Source organism: Dreissena polymorpha, chromosome 6, assembly GCF_020536995.1.
Source record: "Dreissena polymorpha isolate Duluth1 chromosome 6, UMN_Dpol_1.0, whole genome shotgun sequence".
Lineage (NCBI taxonomy): Eukaryota > Metazoa > Mollusca > Bivalvia > Myida > Dreissenidae > Dreissena > Dreissena polymorpha.
In genome coordinates, this window is record NC_068360.1 from 65,419,872 (window position 1) to 65,440,450 (window position 20,579).

The following is a 20,579-nucleotide window of genomic DNA, read 5'->3' on the forward strand; positions in this document are numbered from 1 at the left end:
TGTGCAAATTAAAACAACTTACGTGATATGGTATTAATCCAAAGTTTCAAACACGTCAACGGTTCATTAAAATGTGTAAGTTTTGGCAAATTAAAAAGCCGCGTGTTCTGAGTTTGATAATACACATGAACGCTACCGATTTTGTCCGGAATCCTAGGTGAGAAAGATCTCGTGTCTAATCAACCAATCGTAATACACCAACTAAAATTTAATTAAAGACCATTCTTACTACATGTTATATGAAGTCTTCATTTCTAATCCTTAGATACTGATAAGCAGCAAACAGCATAAAACCTAAACAGACTGCGAATAACTTGCAGGCTGTTCTGGTTTTATGCTGCTTACACCTAGCCATTTTCACTTTGCTTCTAAGTGGGTATTTATGGGTTAAAGTTTTACTAAGTCAGATTAATTTGAATTTTAGATTTGAACATAAGATCAACAGGATAAAAATAGACCAGACCTTGATTAGGTAGATACAAAATAGATGCTTTATTATTGAAACTGCCTAGGGCAGATCATAAAGCCAACCACACACCATTTGAACGAAGAAAAGTCCCCTTTTCCAATTAATACAAGTGGAAATGTTGCATGTAAATAAAGGAATTTCATCTGTAAATCATAATGTTTGAAAACTACAACATTTTAAATACTAATCAGTATAAGAACTCTTCATAAAGTATCAAAGGCAATACAGCCCAGCATACGGTTGTCAAATGTTAAACAATGTGTTTCGTACATGTATGTCATATGGTTAGATCATCCCTTTGGAAAATATCACTGGCTAGCCCGTGATTGTGTTCTGAAGTTGAATAGGAAATGATTTAAGTGCTGAAGTCATTTCAACCAAGCATCTGTGTTAAAATTAACTGTTTTATTGCAATACATTCATTGACATTCGCTCTGTGATTCATTATAAGCAATATGTGATGATTTTTGTGTTAAGTGTTTTAAGAATGTTATTGTTTAAGAGTGACTTATGGTTATCAGGGTGGTGATTCTTTTTCAATGTAAGTGATAACAATATGTATACATGTTTTTAAATGTGCACATTTTAAAAGCATGCAAATTCAAAGTAAAGATTTTTTTTTTTAATTTTACCATTATATAATTATGTGATAAATATATGATTTTTCCGTAGTTTTTGTTTTGTGTGTTCAGCTCATCAATTAGCGCTTATTGCAATTAACATGCAACTGAGCCTCGTTCTGGGAATTATGTGCTTAATGCATGTGTGTGTCATTTTATAATATCCTGTTAAGTCTGCATGGGAATTATGTGCTTAATGCATGTGTGTGTCATTTCATAGTATCCTGTTAAGTCTGCATGTGAATTATGTGCTTAATGCATGTGTGTGTCATTTCATATTATCCTGTTAAGTCTGCATGGGAATTATGTGCTTAATGCATGTGTGTGTCATTTCATATTATCCTGTTAAGTCTTCATGGGAATTATGTGCTTAATGCATGTGTGTTTGTCATTTCATATTATCCTGTTAAGTCTGCATGGGAATTATGTGCTTAATGCATGTGTGTGTCATTTCATATTATCCTGTTAAGTCTGCAAGGGAATTATGTGCTTAATGCATGTGTGTGTCATTTCATATTATCCTGTTAAGTCTTCATGGGAATTATGTGCTTAATGCATGTGTGTGTCATTTCATATTATCCTGTTAAGTCTGCATGGGAATTATGTGCTTAATGCATGTGTGTTTGTCATTTCATATTTTCCTGTTTAGTCTGCATGGGAATTATGTGCTTAATGCATGTGTGTGTCATTTCATATTATCCTGTTAAGTCTGCATTGGGAATTATGTGCTTAATGCATGTGTGTGTCATTTCATATTATCCTGTTAAGTCTGCATGGGAATTATGTGCTTAATGCATGTGTGTGTCATTTCATATTATCCTGTTAAGTCTGCATGGGAATTATGTGCTTAATGCATGTGTGTGTCATTTCATATTATCCTGTTAAGTCTGCACAGGGTAATCAGGGATGACACTTTTCTCCTTTAAACGATGATAATTCCTTTAAATTAAAATTGCCATACAAGGCCGAAGGTGTGGTCCCTGTGCGCAGAAGGCACAGGCTAGTCTGGGATGATTCACACTCGCACGAAGCACAATTTTGCCAGAAAGAGACTTATTAAGAGTGATTTACTGTGTCTGCATAATCATTGAAAATAACTCAACAACTTGGCAAGCAAACATGATCAATCACTTTCCATTTGCAGAGGGTGTAATTACGTAAAAACAAGATGGCGATGTCCATGCCAAGACAGGTATTTTTCGCCGTTTTAAACACTTTATTACTTGTATTGATTATTTAAGTGTCGCTGTCTTTCCATTGATATCAGCGAGTGATTATCATTTATTATATATTAATATTCCCTCTTTATCTCAACTAAACTCGCTGCAAATTTTCTAAGTGGGAGTTGTAATTTTGTGACCCGCTTAAAACTTTCATAGCGAGTAAAGCCGAGATAGAGAGCAAATATTAATGCGATATTAACGCTTATATCTTTTTTGCCGATATGGCTGGAAAGTTAGCGGTATTTTATTAATTAATGAAAGTAATAAAGGGTAAAAATCGCAAAAATACATGCCTGCAGGTTTTTTCCATTCGAAATTCAGGCCCCAATTCCCAATATAAAAAAGTATATAATTTTCCCAAATGGGACCTAACAATTCCCTATTAAATGTAACCCTCCTACCCCTAATTGTTTTTTTTCTCTCTCTCAAAATTGAATTCATATTTCATCCAGCTCTATAAGTTAAACCTCGGTAATTATAAATTTTAAAACACTTGTATACTCACTGTTGAAATATTTGTTAGCAAAACAACAAAAACAATAATTTCCAAATTTAATTCATAATGCCGCGATTTTTCCCAATCCAAAAGGACCAGGTCCCATTCCCAAAATTGTGAAAAAACCCACACTGTGTCTGAAAATGGACATTGCCATCTTGTTTGTCACGTGATTTCACCCTCTGGTTTGGAAGTTTGGAGATTTTGCACAATTTAATAAGTTTGTGTTTAACCATACGCGTTCTAATGGGTTCAATAAAGGGTAAATTATATCAGTTTAGCATGAACAAACAGTTTGGAAATGGAAATTGAAAAGCATTGTTTTGGGGGAAAACTGGGCTTAATGAAATTGTGCAGTCTGCACAGGCTAATGTGGACAGACACTTCCTGCTTAATCTGGGGTTTGCTAAGAAGAAACTTTCTTTTAAAAAATCCATAAAAGAGGAAAGTGACATCCCATATTAGCCTGTGTGTTATGCACAGGCTAATATTGGACATTATGCATATGCATTTAGCCCAGCTTCCCAAGAATAAGTCTCAAATAACTTCTTATAGCACTTTTTTGTCAAATTTAAAAGGAATGTTCCTGATGATATACAATACAACATACTGCATTTCAAAATAAAGTTTCCAAAATTGTTCTTTTGATGACCCTCTACTAAAATCCTTAAGGTAGAGCCACTGTAATGATTTTCAGCGATTTCTTCAAAGATTAAAGAGACTGTGTTAAGTTGCCGTAGCCGAGTGGTTAAGGCGATAGACTTGAAATCTTTTGGGATTTTCCCGTGCAGGTTCGTATCCTGCCGACAACGCATACTTTTTGTGACACGTTTTTATTTTTTGTCTAACGTGATTTGATTTCATATAGCATATAAGCTATGTTTATTGTTAAATATGTTGCAATTTTTATGCACATTCTTCAATTTGTAAACTTAAAACAACGTTATGGCTAAATTGGGCGATTTACTGTTGGGAAAATACGAATCATGTGTGTTGCATTTTTATTTCAAAAAGTAAACGGTAAATCTGTCTTTTGCTTGGTATTTTTGCTGTATATTGTGTATCTATAATAACTAAGTTCAAAATATTACTTAAATGATAATATTTTGAATTTTATGACACTTTGTTTTCAACCAACCCAATTTCTTCTTGGCTGAAACCACTTACATATTATGGCGGTCTTCCATAGATAAGTAATACAAAATAAATGTCTGTAAAAGAATACTTATTTAACCGTGTTTAAACTTTAAACACATTTACTGCATATGTACACACCAACTGCATGCCCATATTTGGAAATCTGGATGAATTATGGAACTTTCATATACCCCAGGGGTGCAAATAAACTAGACAAAAGCCGAGCGTAGGGGTGGTTTTGACAAAATCAGTATTATTTTTTTTTAAAGCATGGAAAGCCTACCTAAAATGTGCATGTTGTTCAGTGAAATGATGCTGATTAAGAAAATTATAAATTGGATTATATTTAGAAAGGTGCCCATTACCGTGACTCTACCTTAATATACAATTAAATAAGCTGTAATTGCAGCTGTAAATTCATGTGTGTACAGTATTGTCTCTAAAGTCTAATCAGCTTATCAGGGATGACACTTTCCATTTTTTATGAAATTTTTCATTTTAAAGAAATTTCTTCTAAACAGATATCCAGTCTAGGAGTATAGTGTGGTCATTTGTTAGCCTGTGCCTAATACACAAGTACAATACTTTATGGACATGCATTAAGCCGGGTTTTCTCAGAGTACAGCGGATGTGTGTCTTGTTTCTTAATCATCCCAGTGAAATGGGCTCAGTCAATCATGTGTTTTTAGACACCATTACCAGGGTGCAGAATCAACGGGTTTTCGTGGGTTTACACACGGGCTGGACAAAATGTAAACACACCGTTAAGAACTTTATTTTTGCAAATATCTCAAGTTGTTGAAATTCATTTGCACAAATCTTTAGTGCATTAAAGACAGTTTTTCTGTCAGTTTGTGCAAACGTCTGAAATTGGTGACACTATTTCACGTTGTGTGAAGCGGAACTGTATAAATGAACTTAGTTCACATATAATTTTTAAACAAGAATACAATGTCATGCTCATTAAATAAAGAATTTTTGATGTATTTCACGTTTCCATAAGCGGCATCAAAATCTGTCTTGTATGCACTAGTTAAAATTCTTAAGAAAAATTGTTTTATAAAGTTATTTGAAAAAAGCACCACTTACCGGTTGCGACAAAGTAACAAGATCCTGCACCCTGATTACATATACCATGACAGTACTTCTTGAACAGGGGTGAGTTATTATGGGCCTTCATAGGCCTCTTGTTATCACATGGTGAACACAATTTCATAATCGCCCCATTGGTGCAAAAAAGGACCATGTGCCTTTTTTGTCAATGTCGCATGGTACCTTTTTGCTTCAATGGGGTGATTATAATGTAATCGGGTATGTTTTAAGTGACAGCATACTATAACACTGAACAATTTTTTTTTCTATTTTGAATGTTTTTCTATTAAATATGATTTAGTGTATGGACGCTCAGCATGCCCAGCATGAATCGATGGGAAACCCAGTTATAAGCCCTTGGCGTTCTGGCTCTACTGCTGCCATTCTGGCAAGTGTCTGGCCGAATCTGTGGACCTTCAAGTAGAACAGGTACAGTATTGTTTATGCTCCCGGTATGGTGGCATATAGCAGTTGAACTGTTGTCCGTCAGTCTGTCCATCTGTCCGTCCGCTTGAAAACTTTTAGATTGGCCATAACTTTTGCAATATTGAAGATAGCAACTTGATATTTGACATGCATGCGAATCTCATGAAGCTGCACATTTTGAGTGGTAAAAGGTCAATATCAAGGTCATACTTCAAGGTCAATAGTAAAAAATACAATCAAAGGGAAGTAATAAGCTTAAAAAGGGAGATAATTTCTAAACCTGCCAAATGAGATATTGAAATTTTATTTCAAAGCAGCGCATTAAGGGGCAATTTGTTTCTGACAAACACATCTCTTGTTTCATTCAAAATCCGGTCCGGTAGTCGGCCCCATTCCTAATGGACAAACAGTATATAAAAAAATTATTCATAATTTTAGCTCACCTGAGCACAACGTGCTCATAGTAAGCTTTTGTAATCGCCTTTTGTCCGTCGTGCGTCGTGCGGCGTCAACATTTAGAGTTATGACCACTCCATATGCCACATTTATTGTCCGATATTCGTGAAACTTGGTCAGAACATTTGTCCCATTGATACCTCGACTGAGTTCGAAACTGGGACATGCTGGGTCAAAAACTAGTTCACTAGGTCAAACAAAGAAAACACATTGTGAACACTGTAGAACTCACATTTGATGCCCAATCTTCATGTAAATTTGTCAAAATGTTCGTCTTAATGATATGTTGGTTGAGTTCAAAAATGGTTTCGGTCCCTTGAAAAACATGGCCGCCAGGGGGTGGGTCAGTAATCCTTATATGGCTACAGCGAAACATTGTGAACACTCTAGAAGTCACAATTTTTGTTCAATCATCATGAAACTTGGTCAAAACATTGTTTTCATTGATATCTCAGACGAGTTTGAAAATGGTCTAGATTGGTGAAAAAACATGGCCGCCAGGGGGCGGGGCAGTTTTCTCTATATGCATATAGCGAAAACATGTGAACACTCTAGAAGTCACACTTTTGGTCCAATCTTCATGAAATTTGGTCAGAACATTGATCCTTATCTGTCAATCAAAATCTCAACACTACTCTTAGACTATGTACAAGCTAATTCAAATTGAGATAGGCCCAGAAAAGATGTATTGAAGTATATTCTTGGATGTTGACTATTATTGTTCTAGCCTGAGGGTTATCAGCATCCCGAAAACAATTTTTTTACTGCTTAAAGAATCTGCGTTACTGGTAATTTATTAATATTTTGGACATTGAAGATAGTTTCTAGAAGTGTACATTTGGGAAATTGACCAACATCTAAGATAGTTTATTAAAGAACAGCGATGAAGATGATTCCAATTTTTATAAGTTTTATGTTTCTCAACTTACTATTTAACTTACTTATTTTTGGAACAGTTTCAATCGGAATCAGTTTCTATGTGTACTTAAACTATTGGGAACAAAGCTATCTTACATTAACCTGCGCAAAGAACCGGTCATTTCTTTTTATCTCAGGTGAGCGACTTCGGGCCTTTCAGGCCCTCTTGTTTATTAGATCCCAATATTTTGTTCATCGCCCTTCCATATACGTTCAACCTTACTGTAAATAATGCTGAAAACACTTGTATTCTCATTTCTGAAGCACTTTTTTACCAAGACAACAATACTAATTTCCGAATTTAAATCAAAAGGCCGCTTATTTTCCCAATCCAAAGGGGCCTGGCCCCAATCCAAAAATGGTGAAAAAAACCCTCTTGAGGTAACAAGTTCAGTCATGCGTTTGTCTGGGACACAAGAATTTTAGACTTCCTTGCGCATATCCAGCCTGGAAGCAGCTAGGATATTTTAAGTTTTAAGTCATTAAAAACAAAACAGAAATGAAAACTCCTGAGTAACTTGGCCTTGCTGTACAGTGTGCACAGGCTAATCATGGATGTAAATGGATGCCTAGACTGGATTTTTGTTAAGAAGTGATTTCTATTTAGAGATTTCTTTAAACAAAAATTTCCATGAAAGCGGAATGTGTTGTCCCTGACTGCGGACTGCAGTGGCTAATATGGGATGACAAATAGCAGTCACATCGTCCATCATTATTTTGTCCGGCATTCTTTTTTCCAGAGTTTTTTACCCAACGCTTTCAGATATTGGGCTTATTTTTAGAATGTTAGTCTACCAACATGATGCGAAGATGAAGTGTGAGTTTGTTCCAGTCCATTATTTTATGCGAAGTTATGTGAAGTGTACTTCAAAATATTTTGTTTTACAGAGGTCTTTTACACAACGCTTTCAGAAGTTGATTAATGGTATGTGAGTCTAACTGCATGACTTATAGATGAAGTGTGAGTTTTATCTGGACCATTGACTTTTGATGAAGTTATTGGCCTTGGACTTTGATTTTTGGGGTAGTTATGTGCCTTGGATTTAATAATGTTATCTTTAATAACCGTTTGCCTTATGTATTTTACGAAATGCTTTCAGATATTGAGCTGATTTTTGGTATGGGAGTCTTCCTCAATGACTTACATATGAAGTGTGAATTTTGTTGCGGTCCCTTTTTTACCAAGTTATGGACTATGGACAATATAATTCTCACATTTATGAAAGCATTATATATTATGAGGGCTACATTACATTTTCTTTAAAAAACAAACAAGCCTAATGTTGGTAAAGCAGGTAGAATTATAGTCCCAAGTCAGCCTACACATGATAAAGGCGCCTTCAGACTACAGTGAAAGCAAGTAAGTTGGAAATGCTCAGGATGGGTCTTGAAAGTTTTGTTAAAGACATAATATTTTTCTATCATGGTTTGTTGTCGAATAACCCACAGCAAGGAGTTTAGATGCATATGAATTAAATAACGAATGCGAAGCACGAGTGATTTGATAGCACACATCTATACTCCTTACTGTGGATTATTCGACAACAAACCATCATAGAAAATATATTAAAATATTATTTCGATTCAAACACGATTCTGATTGACTTGGTTCAAGCTGTTGGACGTGAACTATATTTTTCAATACTCCGCCCTTCTTAGTACAAAGTTCACTATTTAGTGACGTCATTGAATTGTACAAAAATATGTAATCGTTTTCATTGATGCTACTGAAAAGCTGACATGCTATAAATGTTTTCTTAATAACGTTTCCTAATAAATAACATTCTGTGTAGGCGTGGTTATGCCACTTATCACCAAATATACAATTTGTTGTTTCATTACATTTATATACATGCTACATGTATTACATTTCTTTTAGAGCGGGTTTTAGCACGTGCATTTTACTGCAATATTTTCGTTATTTATTCGGAACTATGTTCAAAACATACAGCTCCGCCCATAATAATTGCAGAATAACCCACACTTGATTTCCTTCTTTGTCTATTGAAAACAAGTCGCGTGTAGTGTTCGAATTATGGTCAATAAACCCTGGTTGTCCGGCAGAAAATGACATATACCCCACATTGTGATGTATAGTAAATGTTCAAGTGTTTTGTGTTAGGGAATATGCTACTGATGAAGAATCCAAATGATGCTGGGCTACTATCTTTGGGATTTATTAGAAATCCAAGATGGCGTCCAAGATGGCTGCCGTTTTCATCATTTTAACGAATATTGTAATATAATTATGACTTTTTCATTGTTTTTGGATCTGTTCAGCCTTTAATAGAATGATGTTACATGTAGGATGGTTACTGTTTTGAAAGTGAATCAATTTAAGATTATATGCAAGATGGCTGCCAATATGGTCGATTATGCAAATAGTTGCAATTAAAATTCCATTTCCACTACATTGAACCGAAATTTCATGCTATAATTAAAACTGAGATACTTCTATTTCTGAATGTTAGTTTTAAAGACCATTCAGCATCATCAACTTAAAGCCCTTAAATGTATTATTTTACCTTAACAATACGAGATTATTGACAGGGAAACTAAGAACCCATTATTAACATACAAAAGAACTGCTTAAACACTAGGTACACACATCATGTACACATATTCGTTAAGAGCAAATGATTTACAGCTGTTTGATTTACATCGGGTAAGCTTGAACTACGCGAATGAATTAATTATAATTTTTAATTATGTTTTATAAACATTAAATAACAGTTAACCAACGTTACTTTCATTTGATGAGTGAAGCGTGTTTAAAGATTACTTGTTGGGTCAGTGGGCACGCTTATTGCAAGTAATGGTTTGGGAGTGCTGCTTGAGTCTACATTTGCTGGAATCCCCAAACTCCTTAATGGGAGAACTATGCACAGAATCTAAGGGCATTGCGAATATTGAAAGAGGAATTGCCGCACAAGGTATTCACTAAGAATACTTGTCAGAGATATGATGATCTAGAAACGTATCTTAACAGTACATGTATAGCATGCGCCAGTCGCACGTCTAAATTGTTGGGTGATTGTTCGATTTAGGCATGACTTCTTATAATGATGTATGTTCGAGCAGAAAGAAAATGTGTTTGGTCGCTGCACTTGGCATCAGTTAAGTTCATGACACCATGCCTATTGCTCCTGCACATCCAAACTACTTGAGATACGACCTCTATTATCTAAGCGCAAGACAAGTTCTTAAAGGATGAGCATGTCATGAAACATTTTCCGGAGGTATGGAATGCCATATGGGGCGACATGTTAAAAGAAACAGCTTGTTTTAGATATGGCCATGACAAAAAGAGAATAATAGGTTCATCACTTCAACCAGAATATCTCAAGGTTTTGAGTTTGAGCCTGCATATTTTTGCAACAGGATAGACAAGATCTGAGAGAAATTAATGCAGATGCTTAGGATAAATCAAGTATTTTGAGAAAGTTGACAGAATGTATTGATTCGTTAGATCCAAGAAAGTATCCACACAGTCGAGTGAATATTGTGACAAGAACAATAGCGCCAAAGTCTGATAATGTTGACCAAACAAAAGGTATTGGTAAACCCCAAATGATGGCATAAGAAAACTCATGGCCGCAGAGTATTTATGGGTCAATTTCTAAAAAGGTTGAAACCAAGGTTGTGTCTTGAAGCACATTAGGGGTGCAGACACAAAAGTGTTTGACGTCAATCTGATTAATTCAAGCATGATTTACTGACAAGCTTATTATAGGGAAGTTGATAATAACCATATACAAAACGATGTATTGACTCCAGTACCCAATGCTATGTTAACTGAAAACGGAACTCAGAATAGGAAAAAAACAAATAGATGCTGAAGAATCAATAAAAGTGTGTGAGCGGCACATTGCAGCCAGATCACATGTTAATTAATATATGCATCTGATTCCCTTTGTGTATTTCATTGGCCCTTAGACGGACAGATACATGACTATATTGACATCGTTCATGACTATATTGACAACTTTAAGCATAATATAAGAATCATCTGAATAAATGCGATGTCTACGTAATGTTTTGCCGGATCATAGGGTTCAGCATCAAAGAGTGGCGAGGCCAGTTAGACAAGCCAATGTCGAAAGGGTGTCGATCTAACAGGTGACATTTCTGTACCACAACATAATATAATACTAGGTGTCAATGAGAACAAACAACAGCTGATTGGATGCAATAAGGTGGAAGGATAGTTTGGTATCTGTGAGGGAACATGTATGCAGCTGCTGAACGCGGGGAACTCCATCAGACTGTTAGGCGATATGACAGTTTGTATGAACGAAAATGTGAAGGAATATTTTTCTCAGATTGCTATGGAAATAATGATATAGAGAAAATAAGTATTACAACTTACAAGACAGAACCTTGTGCATCCAGGGTAGGGAAGTCGAGTAAGGCTTTGCAATCGCTAGCCAGCTTGTCGCTTACCACGGAAGCATTCTATGCAAAAGTGAAACGTGTTCACATACAGGCGTGTTAATAGAAACACGCATACGATGCAGTCCGCCCACCCGATCTGAATCCATGCGATTTACACCCCTTTACCCATTACAGTAGCATCAAATGTTGCTTAAGCTACACTCATTGTTAAAATAATAAAATGTGGGTGTATAAGCGATATTCAATGTTCAACACTTGGGTGCTCGTGTAAAAAGCACGACACTCATGTACTATCTTTTGCGCTTGTCAATTATAGATTCAGCTTGACATAATACGATTAAACAATGATCAGACAAAACATGCCCATGAGTTAACTTAATTTGTCCATGAGGACGGAAAGATGGAGAATATTTGTATATTGCGTTACATAACACCCAACATGAGCTTAACTAGTATAAATACTATGTTATACCATGATGTTTGAACAAATGTCACCTTATCATAACCTTGATGAACAAACGTTGAATTATAAGATTTATGGTGTTTCAATTGATATATAATATGCTTTTTATGACAGTGGTGTATTTTCATAACAGAAATTATACCTTTGACGCAGTTGATGTTACTGTCCACACGTTTACTCCAATGGTCAGGATTAGGTCGATATGTTCTTGTAATACTATACTATGTATATGCATTATTGGAATTAATTGAATTCATTGAACACTTATAAAACACTCCATTGCTACTAAATTGTCTTAGAGACAATTTTTATGTGAATTTTTTTCGAACAGAAAAATCGATTCTGGGAGCCATTTCGTACGCTATCTTTATTATTTGTTTATTGTTTTGAAAACAGGACGTATTATAGTTTCACCCTTGGTGGCGGGCGGGCGGGCGAACTGTCGTGCGGCGTCCACAGAAATGTCCACTCTCTAATTCAAATAGTTCTCATCCGATCTTCACCAAACTTGGTCAAAAGTTGTATCTAGACAATATCTAGGACAAGTTTGAATATGGGTCATGCTGGGTCAAAAACTTAGTCACGGTGTCACTAAGTTCATTTCAATGATAAAGCATGGTGTCCGCTATCTAATTGAAGTTGTTTTCATCTGATCTTCATCAAATTTGGACAGAAGTTGTATCAATACAATATCTAGGTCAAGTTCGAATATGGGTCATGCCGGGTCAAAAACAAGGCCATGGGTTCACTTAGTGCATTTCAAGAATTTAGCATGGTTTTCGCTCTCTAATTGAAGTAGTTTTCATCCAATCTTCACCAAACTTGGTTAAAAGTTGTGTCCTAATGATATCTAGGGTAAGTTCAAATATGGGTTTTGTCGGGTCAAAATCCAGGTCACAAGGTCACTTAGTGCATTTCAAGCATTAAACATGGTGTCCACTCTCTAATTAAAGTAGTTTTTATCTGATCTTCACCAAGTTTTGTCAGAAGTTGTGGCTAGATAATACGTAGGTTAAATTCAAATATGGGTCATGGTAAAGTTATCAAGTTGTCCAAAACCTTCAAACGGGCGTATCTTGTTACAGTTTGGCACTCTTGGTTGTTTATATCACACACCTTTGCATTTCTTTGTTCATATTTAACATGTTTAACTGTATACAAATTACATTAAAATACATACAATAATGCATTTCTTTTGTTTAAACAAATCAGACTGAAAATGGCCGCCATCTTGGACGCCCTCTTGAATTTCTCGTAACCCCCAAAGATGCCAGCCAGGCATCATTTGGATTCTTTCTCAGTAGCATATCCCCTAACAAAAAACGTTACACTTTATCATTTACTATACTATCTAATTTCGAGTTTAGTTAAATATGGCCACTCTTCTGCCGGAGTATGGTCTATAAGGTTTTGTGTAATGGCATCAAAGCTTTTAAGCTAACTGACCTTCACAGCATGGCAATGTATGCATGTGCTTGAATTTTCCAATTTTGATTTTACTAATTTTATGTAGTATTTTTACTTTGGTATTGACTCTATTTCAAAATGATTGCATTTTTAAATTCCATATCTGATTTCCACATAATGTCAATGTCTTCATGAATGAAATTCTCTAACCATTTTATGCACTCTGCAAAGTGCTTGAATGTTTGCTGTTAACTCATAACGTGCAGCAGGCCAGTTTTCTGACAGCCCCACTGGGATGTTTATTTTCTTATACAAGATCCTGCGAACTTCACCCAAGAGCTGAATGTGGTGGAGTACATCAACTACGGAGCGTCCAAACCCTTGCTCTGCTGCGCCACTGGTGTCCAATCCATTCAGTGGTATATCCTGGACGAGGGCCCGGCCTAGAAACCTTAACACCCTGACTCCACGGGCACAGAAGAACCCCACACAGAAGAGGATGACCAGATGGGTATTCTTATTATATCTTAAGGTATTGGGTAACGAACCATTCTATACCGTTTTTTTAAACCATTTTGGGAAATGGGCCCGGTCCCTTTTGATTAGGAACATTCATAGTGTTTTGACTAAAATTGGGTAATTAGTGTTGTTGTTGTTTTGCGAAAAAGATCTTCAAAATTGAGAAAAAGAGTTGTCTCAGTTTTATATTTACTAAGGTTCAAGTTATAAAGCTGGATGGGAGATAAGAAAATAGTTGATATCGTAAAAACAAATTATACAAATAATTTGGGAAACCTTTAATTGGGAATTTTTAGGTTCCCATTTGGACAAAATTATATACTTTTTTCGATTAAGAATGGTGCCTTATAAAGGACCTGATTTTTTAACGTAAAACAACACTCCTGATTTAATCATTTTTGTGCGGCTCTGCTTTGTGACTCTGTTTTTGAAGCATGATGTAGCCCTCTCCAAGAGAATAATGTACCACGCGCCTTTATTGATAACGAATTTAATTGTGACTTGTCCAAATTGTTAGCCTAGATGTAAGCAAAAACAACTTACTATAATTGTCTCTGACGATGTGACTGTGCATAATTTACTCCAAGAGCTTACATGTATAATTGAGTATTTTGATCAAAATGATTAAATTCTTTGCAGTGCTTGATCTATTTCCCATCTTTGAGACCTGTCATATATCAGCCCTTACTCTTAGACATAATTTCCCCCCCCCCCCCCCACCCTGTCATAGCATTATTTTTTTCTATTTTCTAATCTAAATCTAAATTTGTTAATCTAATCTAATCGCAAACGGCCCTCGGTCTTAAAGCCCTGGGGCCGTTATGCTCGCTGCGGGCCGATTTTCACTGCCCGGCTCGGCTCAGCCATGTATTATCCTCTTAATATTTACCCAGCCATTCAATATACCTAACCTGTTTAAAGCAAGACCATTCATATTGAGCCCACACATGTAATTTAAATTAAATTATAAACTCAAACACAGTCTGTCTGGGAAGTTCTCAAATTGGTAGTGACTATTTTATATACCTTTTACCACTTTGATACGTATTTTGACGCATTTGTAGTCCCTAAGAAAGTAACATTTAATTAAAGACCTTTCTTACTAGATTTTAGTTTTAAACGCTTCATTTCCAATCTTTACATGCTGATGAGCAGCAAACAGCATACACAGACTGCAGGCTGTTCTGGTTTTATGCTGTTTTCACATAGCCTTTTTCACTTTGCTTCTGAGAGGGAAAGGGTTAATTATCACTTTTTTTATAGTATTCTTATTTAAGCAATTCACTTCAGGTGCTTAGGATTTATCACGCCATGGATTTTCAAAACACAAAATTCCGGTGTGACTTGGTTGTGAACGGATCAGTGGTGTTCAGTCACACTGTACGGCTGTATGTCTCTCGTAAGTTGATTGATTTTTTTATTTCTACTGAATCATGTTAAAATGGTATTGATTGGGTTTGTAAGTGAACTGTGTGTCAGTTGATCATTTGGACTGAGTTTATGATATGTGTTTTGCGTATTTTGAATTTTAACATTGTTAAGCTTGATAATGAATTGAACCTCATTCTGAGAAAACTGGACTGAATGTATTTGCTTTAAGGTTAATCCCAATTTAGCCTGTGCAGTTTGCACAGGCTAATCATGGGCGACACTTTCCGCATTTATGGAATGTTTTGTGTAAATAATGCCTCGTATGTAAATCAATTGTAGGCAAAAAAAGTTGTCTATAATTAGCCTGTGCAGGCTGAAAAGTCGGTATTTATTTGGATGGTCACTGTTTATCATATTAGTTGATATCTTCTTTTACACCAATTTTTATCATTGATATGAGTTGATATCTACTTTAACATCAATGATAGTCACTATAAGTTGTATGAGGTGATGGGAGTCGGTTTAATTCTTATGAGTTGATATTTAGTGTAACAACAATAGTTTTAACTGTTAATCATATGATTTGATATCCACTGTTACATGAATGATTGAATGATAATTGCTACAAGTCATATGTTTTAATATCCACTGTTACATGAATTATAATTACTAAAAGTCATATGATTTGATATCAACTGTTACATTAATAATAGTTGCTATAAGTCATATGATTTGATATCCACTGTTACATGAATGATAATTGCTACAAGTCATTTGATTTGATATCCACTGTTACATGAATGATAATTGCTACACGTCATTTGATTTGATATCCACTGTTACATGAATGATGATTGCTACAAGTCATATGATTTGATATCCACTGTAACATGAATGATAATTGCTACAAGACATATGATTTGATATCCACTGTTACATGAATGATAATTGCTACAAGTCACATGATTTGATATCCACTGTTACATGAATGATAATTGCTACAAGTCACATGATTTGATATCCACTGTTACATGAATGATAATTGCTATAAATCATATGATTTGATATCCACTTTTACATGAACGAGACCTTTGACCGGCATATATATGGGTCCGTTAAACGGGCACATTCACAAACTGAATTTGTAAAAAACATCCCAAATTTGAAAAAATCAATCCAAACGTTTTTAAAAGTAATTCTCTCAATTTATTTGAATTCAATCTAACAAATTATAACTATAATTTTTGTGATTTTGTTCTTCTTATTTTATGTATAATAAAATTTGATATTAAATCAGAGTTACAAAATCACTGGACTTTAAGCGCAAACAAATCCCAATCCTAAAATTGCACTTTTTCTCAAAATGGTAAGGAAATAGCCTGTGAATGATAATTACTAAAAGTCATATTAGTTTATTTACATTGTTAAAACAATGATAAAACAATAATAGTCACTATAAGTCATAGCCATAGTACTTCAATCATTTAAGTCATATGAAGTTTGTTGTTATTTTTTTCGTGCAGATTTATATATATTTTAAACCATTATGTACATACCTCTTCGGGTAAATCCATATTAAAAAGAAATAATGAAATATAACCGCTACGATGCTGAATAATTTTTAGTGTGTATGAATGAATATGATGTTTGTTGTTTGACATGTTGATAAGGCATCATGAATTATTTCGCCTAATATTGTAAAAAATATATGGGTTTGTTCTTTTTCTACCTGTTTGTATCTACAATATATTACGGCTTGGTATCAAATCGTTTTTTTTTGTTGAATCTGATTCTATGTTACCCAAACTTATGACTTTATAGTTGATAACAAGTAAAATGACGTACCTCAAAACATTCATGGAAGCAACAATTTCCTGTTAAGCATATATCAGGCAGCTTTATATTAAGCAGATATTAATGTATGATACGAGTTGATAGCCAATGTAATGATGTGCTATTCTCCTCGCAGATTGTTACACACGAGCTAGGGGACCAATACTCATTGAGCCTTTCCCACAAAACCAAACAATTACCGACTATGGAGGGAAAATACACTTTTATTGCACTGGCGATTTTGGGTGTTACCAGCAAGGTGACGTGCAGTTTGTTATGTGGTCAGTGGACACTTTTGGCAATACTGCTTCAGATGTCAGCGACAGATACCATCTTGTGACAAATGAAAGGTTAGAATACACTATATTTATATTGATTTTAAAGCATTTTATGTTTTTGATAGACCTGCAACTGGCCATTTGATGTGTATCCAATACATGATATACATATATTTACCCCTGTTTTAACATTAAGAGAGTTAAACAGACACAATATTATTTTATATGAATATAAAATTTCAGAATGAAAATGTCAGTCTTGGTAATGAAATAAAATGTTTTGTCCATGACAACTTCAATAATAAGCGCTGTCTTTATAATGTTTATTTGGATGGGATCGCAGACCTGAGCGGAATAAGGCACTTCAAAAGTATATGATTTGGCAATAATCAAATCAACTTATGTTTCAATCTTAGATATGCAGCGAGGACAAAACAACACTGGGAGTAAATCTGACCATAGAGAAAGTGGAGTCAATCGATACCACCAGAACTTTCATATGTACCATCATGAATGAACAATTCGATCAAGGGCAGTCTAACAGATCGGTGGTGATAACAAAGAAAGGTAATGATGCTGGCATTTGCATCATTCCCCACTAGATTCCTTCTATTGGTCGGATTTGAGTTATTGAATCTAAGATGTATCAAAGTTTATTGATAACGTTTTTTGATTAAATTGAACCCTATAATATGCCATTACAATGAATTAACAAACATAAGGTATTAATGATTTTTTAATACCCTATTACTTTAATTAACAGAAAAACATAAAGGAAGTTTAACACTCAAAGTCTTAGGCAAGTGTTTACTCAAGCTTATAATAAAAGTATTCCAGAAAGACCAGAGATAGCGATTCCGATAGTGATTGCAGTTTCCTTTTGCATTCCTGGGTTTACCACATGACGATGATTTTCAGTCTACTGGCGTTATTATCCCCCGCCAGAGGCGGCGGGATATTGTTTTGGCGTTGTCCGTCCGGCCGGCCGGCCGTCCGTCCGTCCGGCACTTTGTGTCCGGAGCCATATCTTGGAAGTGCTTTGGCGGATTTCATTGAAACTTAGTATGAGTATATATATGCATAAGAGGATGATGCACGCCAAATGGCATTGTACACAAACTGTTAAAAACAGAGGTGTGGCCCTTTGTATCTTGAAAAAATGCGTTTTACTATAGGCACTTTGGTGTCTGGAGCCATATCTTGCAAGTGCTTTGGCGGATTTCATTGAAACTTGGTATGAGTATATATATGCATAAGAGGATGATGCACGCCAAATGGCATTGTATACCATTTGTTAAAAACAGAGTTATGGCCCTTTGTATCTTGAAAAAATGCTTTTTACTATAGGCACTTTTGTGTCCGGAGCCATATCTTGGAAGTGCTTTGGCGGATTTCATTAAAACTTGGTATGAGTGTATATCACCCACCAGAAGCAGAGGGATATTGTTTTGTCGGTTGTCCGGCTGTCCGTCCGTCCGTCACTTTTGTGTCCGGAGCCATATCTTGGAAGTGCTTTGGCGTATTTCATTGGAACTTCGTATGAGTATAAATATATATATTCATAAGAGGATGATTCAAGCCAAATGCCAGTGTACTCCATCTGTTAAAACCAGAGTTAGGGCCCTTTGTTTCTTGAAAAAAAATGCTTTTTACTATAGGAACGAGTAGTATGAGTATATATCCCCCGCCAGAGGCCAGAGGCGGAGGGATATTGTTTTGGCGTTTTCCGGCTGTCTGTCCGTCCGTCCATCACTTTTGTTTCCGAAGCCATATCTTGGAAGTGCTTTGGCGGATTTCATTGAAACTTGGTATGAGTATATATATGGATAAGAGGATGATGCACGCCAAATGGCATTGAACACCATCTGTAAATAATGGAGTTATGACCCTTGGTATCTTAAAAAATGCTTTTTACTATAAGGTAATAGCATCTCCATTAACCCATTCAGCCCTAGCGTCGTATAAATGCGTCCAATTTATCTACAGTGGAGTTCCTAGAGTCTTATATAAATGCGTCCAATAATCTACAGTGTTCATTCCTAGCGTCGTAAATATACGACAAATGTTTTTTGTGGAAAACGCACGACTTATTAATTCACCTAAATAAATTTTGAAGGCTCAAGAACCTTCCTCTGTCTTAGTTTTGAGTTATTGTCCTCCGTCCGCCCATCTGTTAGTATGTTCCTCTGTCCGATTTGCACCCATCCTCAAACAAAGCATATGTTGCGGGGGAAATCAATTCTACGAATTTGCTTGTTTACTTTATGTCAATGTAAAGTTACTGTTGTTGTTTTGTGTAGTTGTTTGTACTTAATCTAACCTTATAAATTATGTTTGTGGTGCTTCTTTCAAAACGTGTTTATGTTTTACTTTCAAAATAACACACCACATGAGGAATCAGTTGCTTATGTTTGTTCTTTCTATACTTTAAGATGTATCTTACAGGTTCTTGGTGAATAGTTAATATATTCAACAATACTGATTTGTACTTTTCTCTGTTTATTTACTATTCAACTTGTTTTTGCAGATGGGGAAGGTATTGTAGCTTGTACGATATTACCACTATGTCATGCACATTTTTGTCTTATGGCATCCGTTGAAAGCATAGCTCCAGATCAGTCTGCGCAATTGTGTAGTCTGGCCAGGAGATAGGTTATCCTGTTAAAAGTCACACAAGGTACTGTGGCCTCAATAGGGGACTATGTAGCTCCTGACAAAACTGCGTAATTGCCCAGGCTGTCTGAAGCTATGCTTGCAGCATATGGCATAAGATCTATTTTCCTATAACATGGCTCATGTGTACAGCATGTGCCTCAATATACGTTCAATTACTCTTTCAGAGACAAAGCATGAATTGTAGGAATCAAGTAGTTATCCCTTTTTACAATATGTCTGATTTATAATTCAATTGTAAGGTTTGTGAAACAAATTTCTCTAATTAATTTGATCTATTGACACCAAGATGTGTTTCTTTCCTTCAAGAAAAGTCTCAAGACTGTCTCAATGAGCCTAAGACTTTTGATAAAATAAAGCCCAAATATTTGTTTCCATGGGAGATCTCAGGAATGAATTATACATGTTTTTGGAAACTTTTGCGCAACATCCTTAAACTGCAGTAGTTTGCAAATGGACATATCGTCAGGTGATTCTTTTAGTGAGTTAGATCATTATTGATATTATTTTCATCACTCATTTTTACAATCAATCCATCTATTGACAAAGCCCATAATCATGGAGGTTCCGTCAGTTTTTTATGATAAACAATCATTTTTAACAGGAAAGCGTACTCAACCAACATGTCTAGTAACAACATGGTATAACAAATGAATGCTGACATGCCAAAATTATTAGATAGTATGCGATTCTAAAGCAGACACGTAAGCATTGTGTATACGGGATCCTTTAAATTCTATATTTGGTACAATTCTGGTTTTTACAACAGGGAATGTTAAGGTGACATTATTTCAGAGAAAGTA

General features: G+C 35.4%; 1 protein-coding gene and 1 non-coding gene across 3 annotated transcripts; both read left to right on the forward strand.

The window, feature by feature from the left end:
• The first annotated feature begins 870 nt into the window (after positions 1-870).
• LOC127836513 (uncharacterized) lies at positions 871-18,930 on the forward strand. 2 transcript variants are annotated; one of them, XM_052363157.1, is made up of 6 exons: positions 871-1,010; positions 5,339-5,466; positions 13,419-13,634; positions 14,912-15,020; positions 16,962-17,175; positions 17,520-18,930. In XM_052363157.1, the coding sequence occupies exons 3-6, from the start codon at positions 13,446-13,448 to the stop codon at positions 17,551-17,553; spliced, it is 546 nt and encodes a 181-aa protein (XP_052219117.1). In that variant the 5' UTR covers positions 871-1,010; positions 5,339-5,466; positions 13,419-13,445; the 3' UTR covers positions 17,554-18,930. The 2 variants fall into 2 exon arrangements, with proteins under 2 accessions (XP_052219117.1, XP_052219118.1); XM_052363158.1 differs by having other exon boundaries at positions 13,419-13,613.
• Trnas-uga (transfer RNA serine (anticodon UGA)) lies at positions 3,539-3,620 on the forward strand. Its single transcript has one exon. It is a non-coding gene; the product is annotated as a tRNA-Ser (tRNA).
• Positions 18,931-20,579: the final 1,649 nt, after the last annotated feature.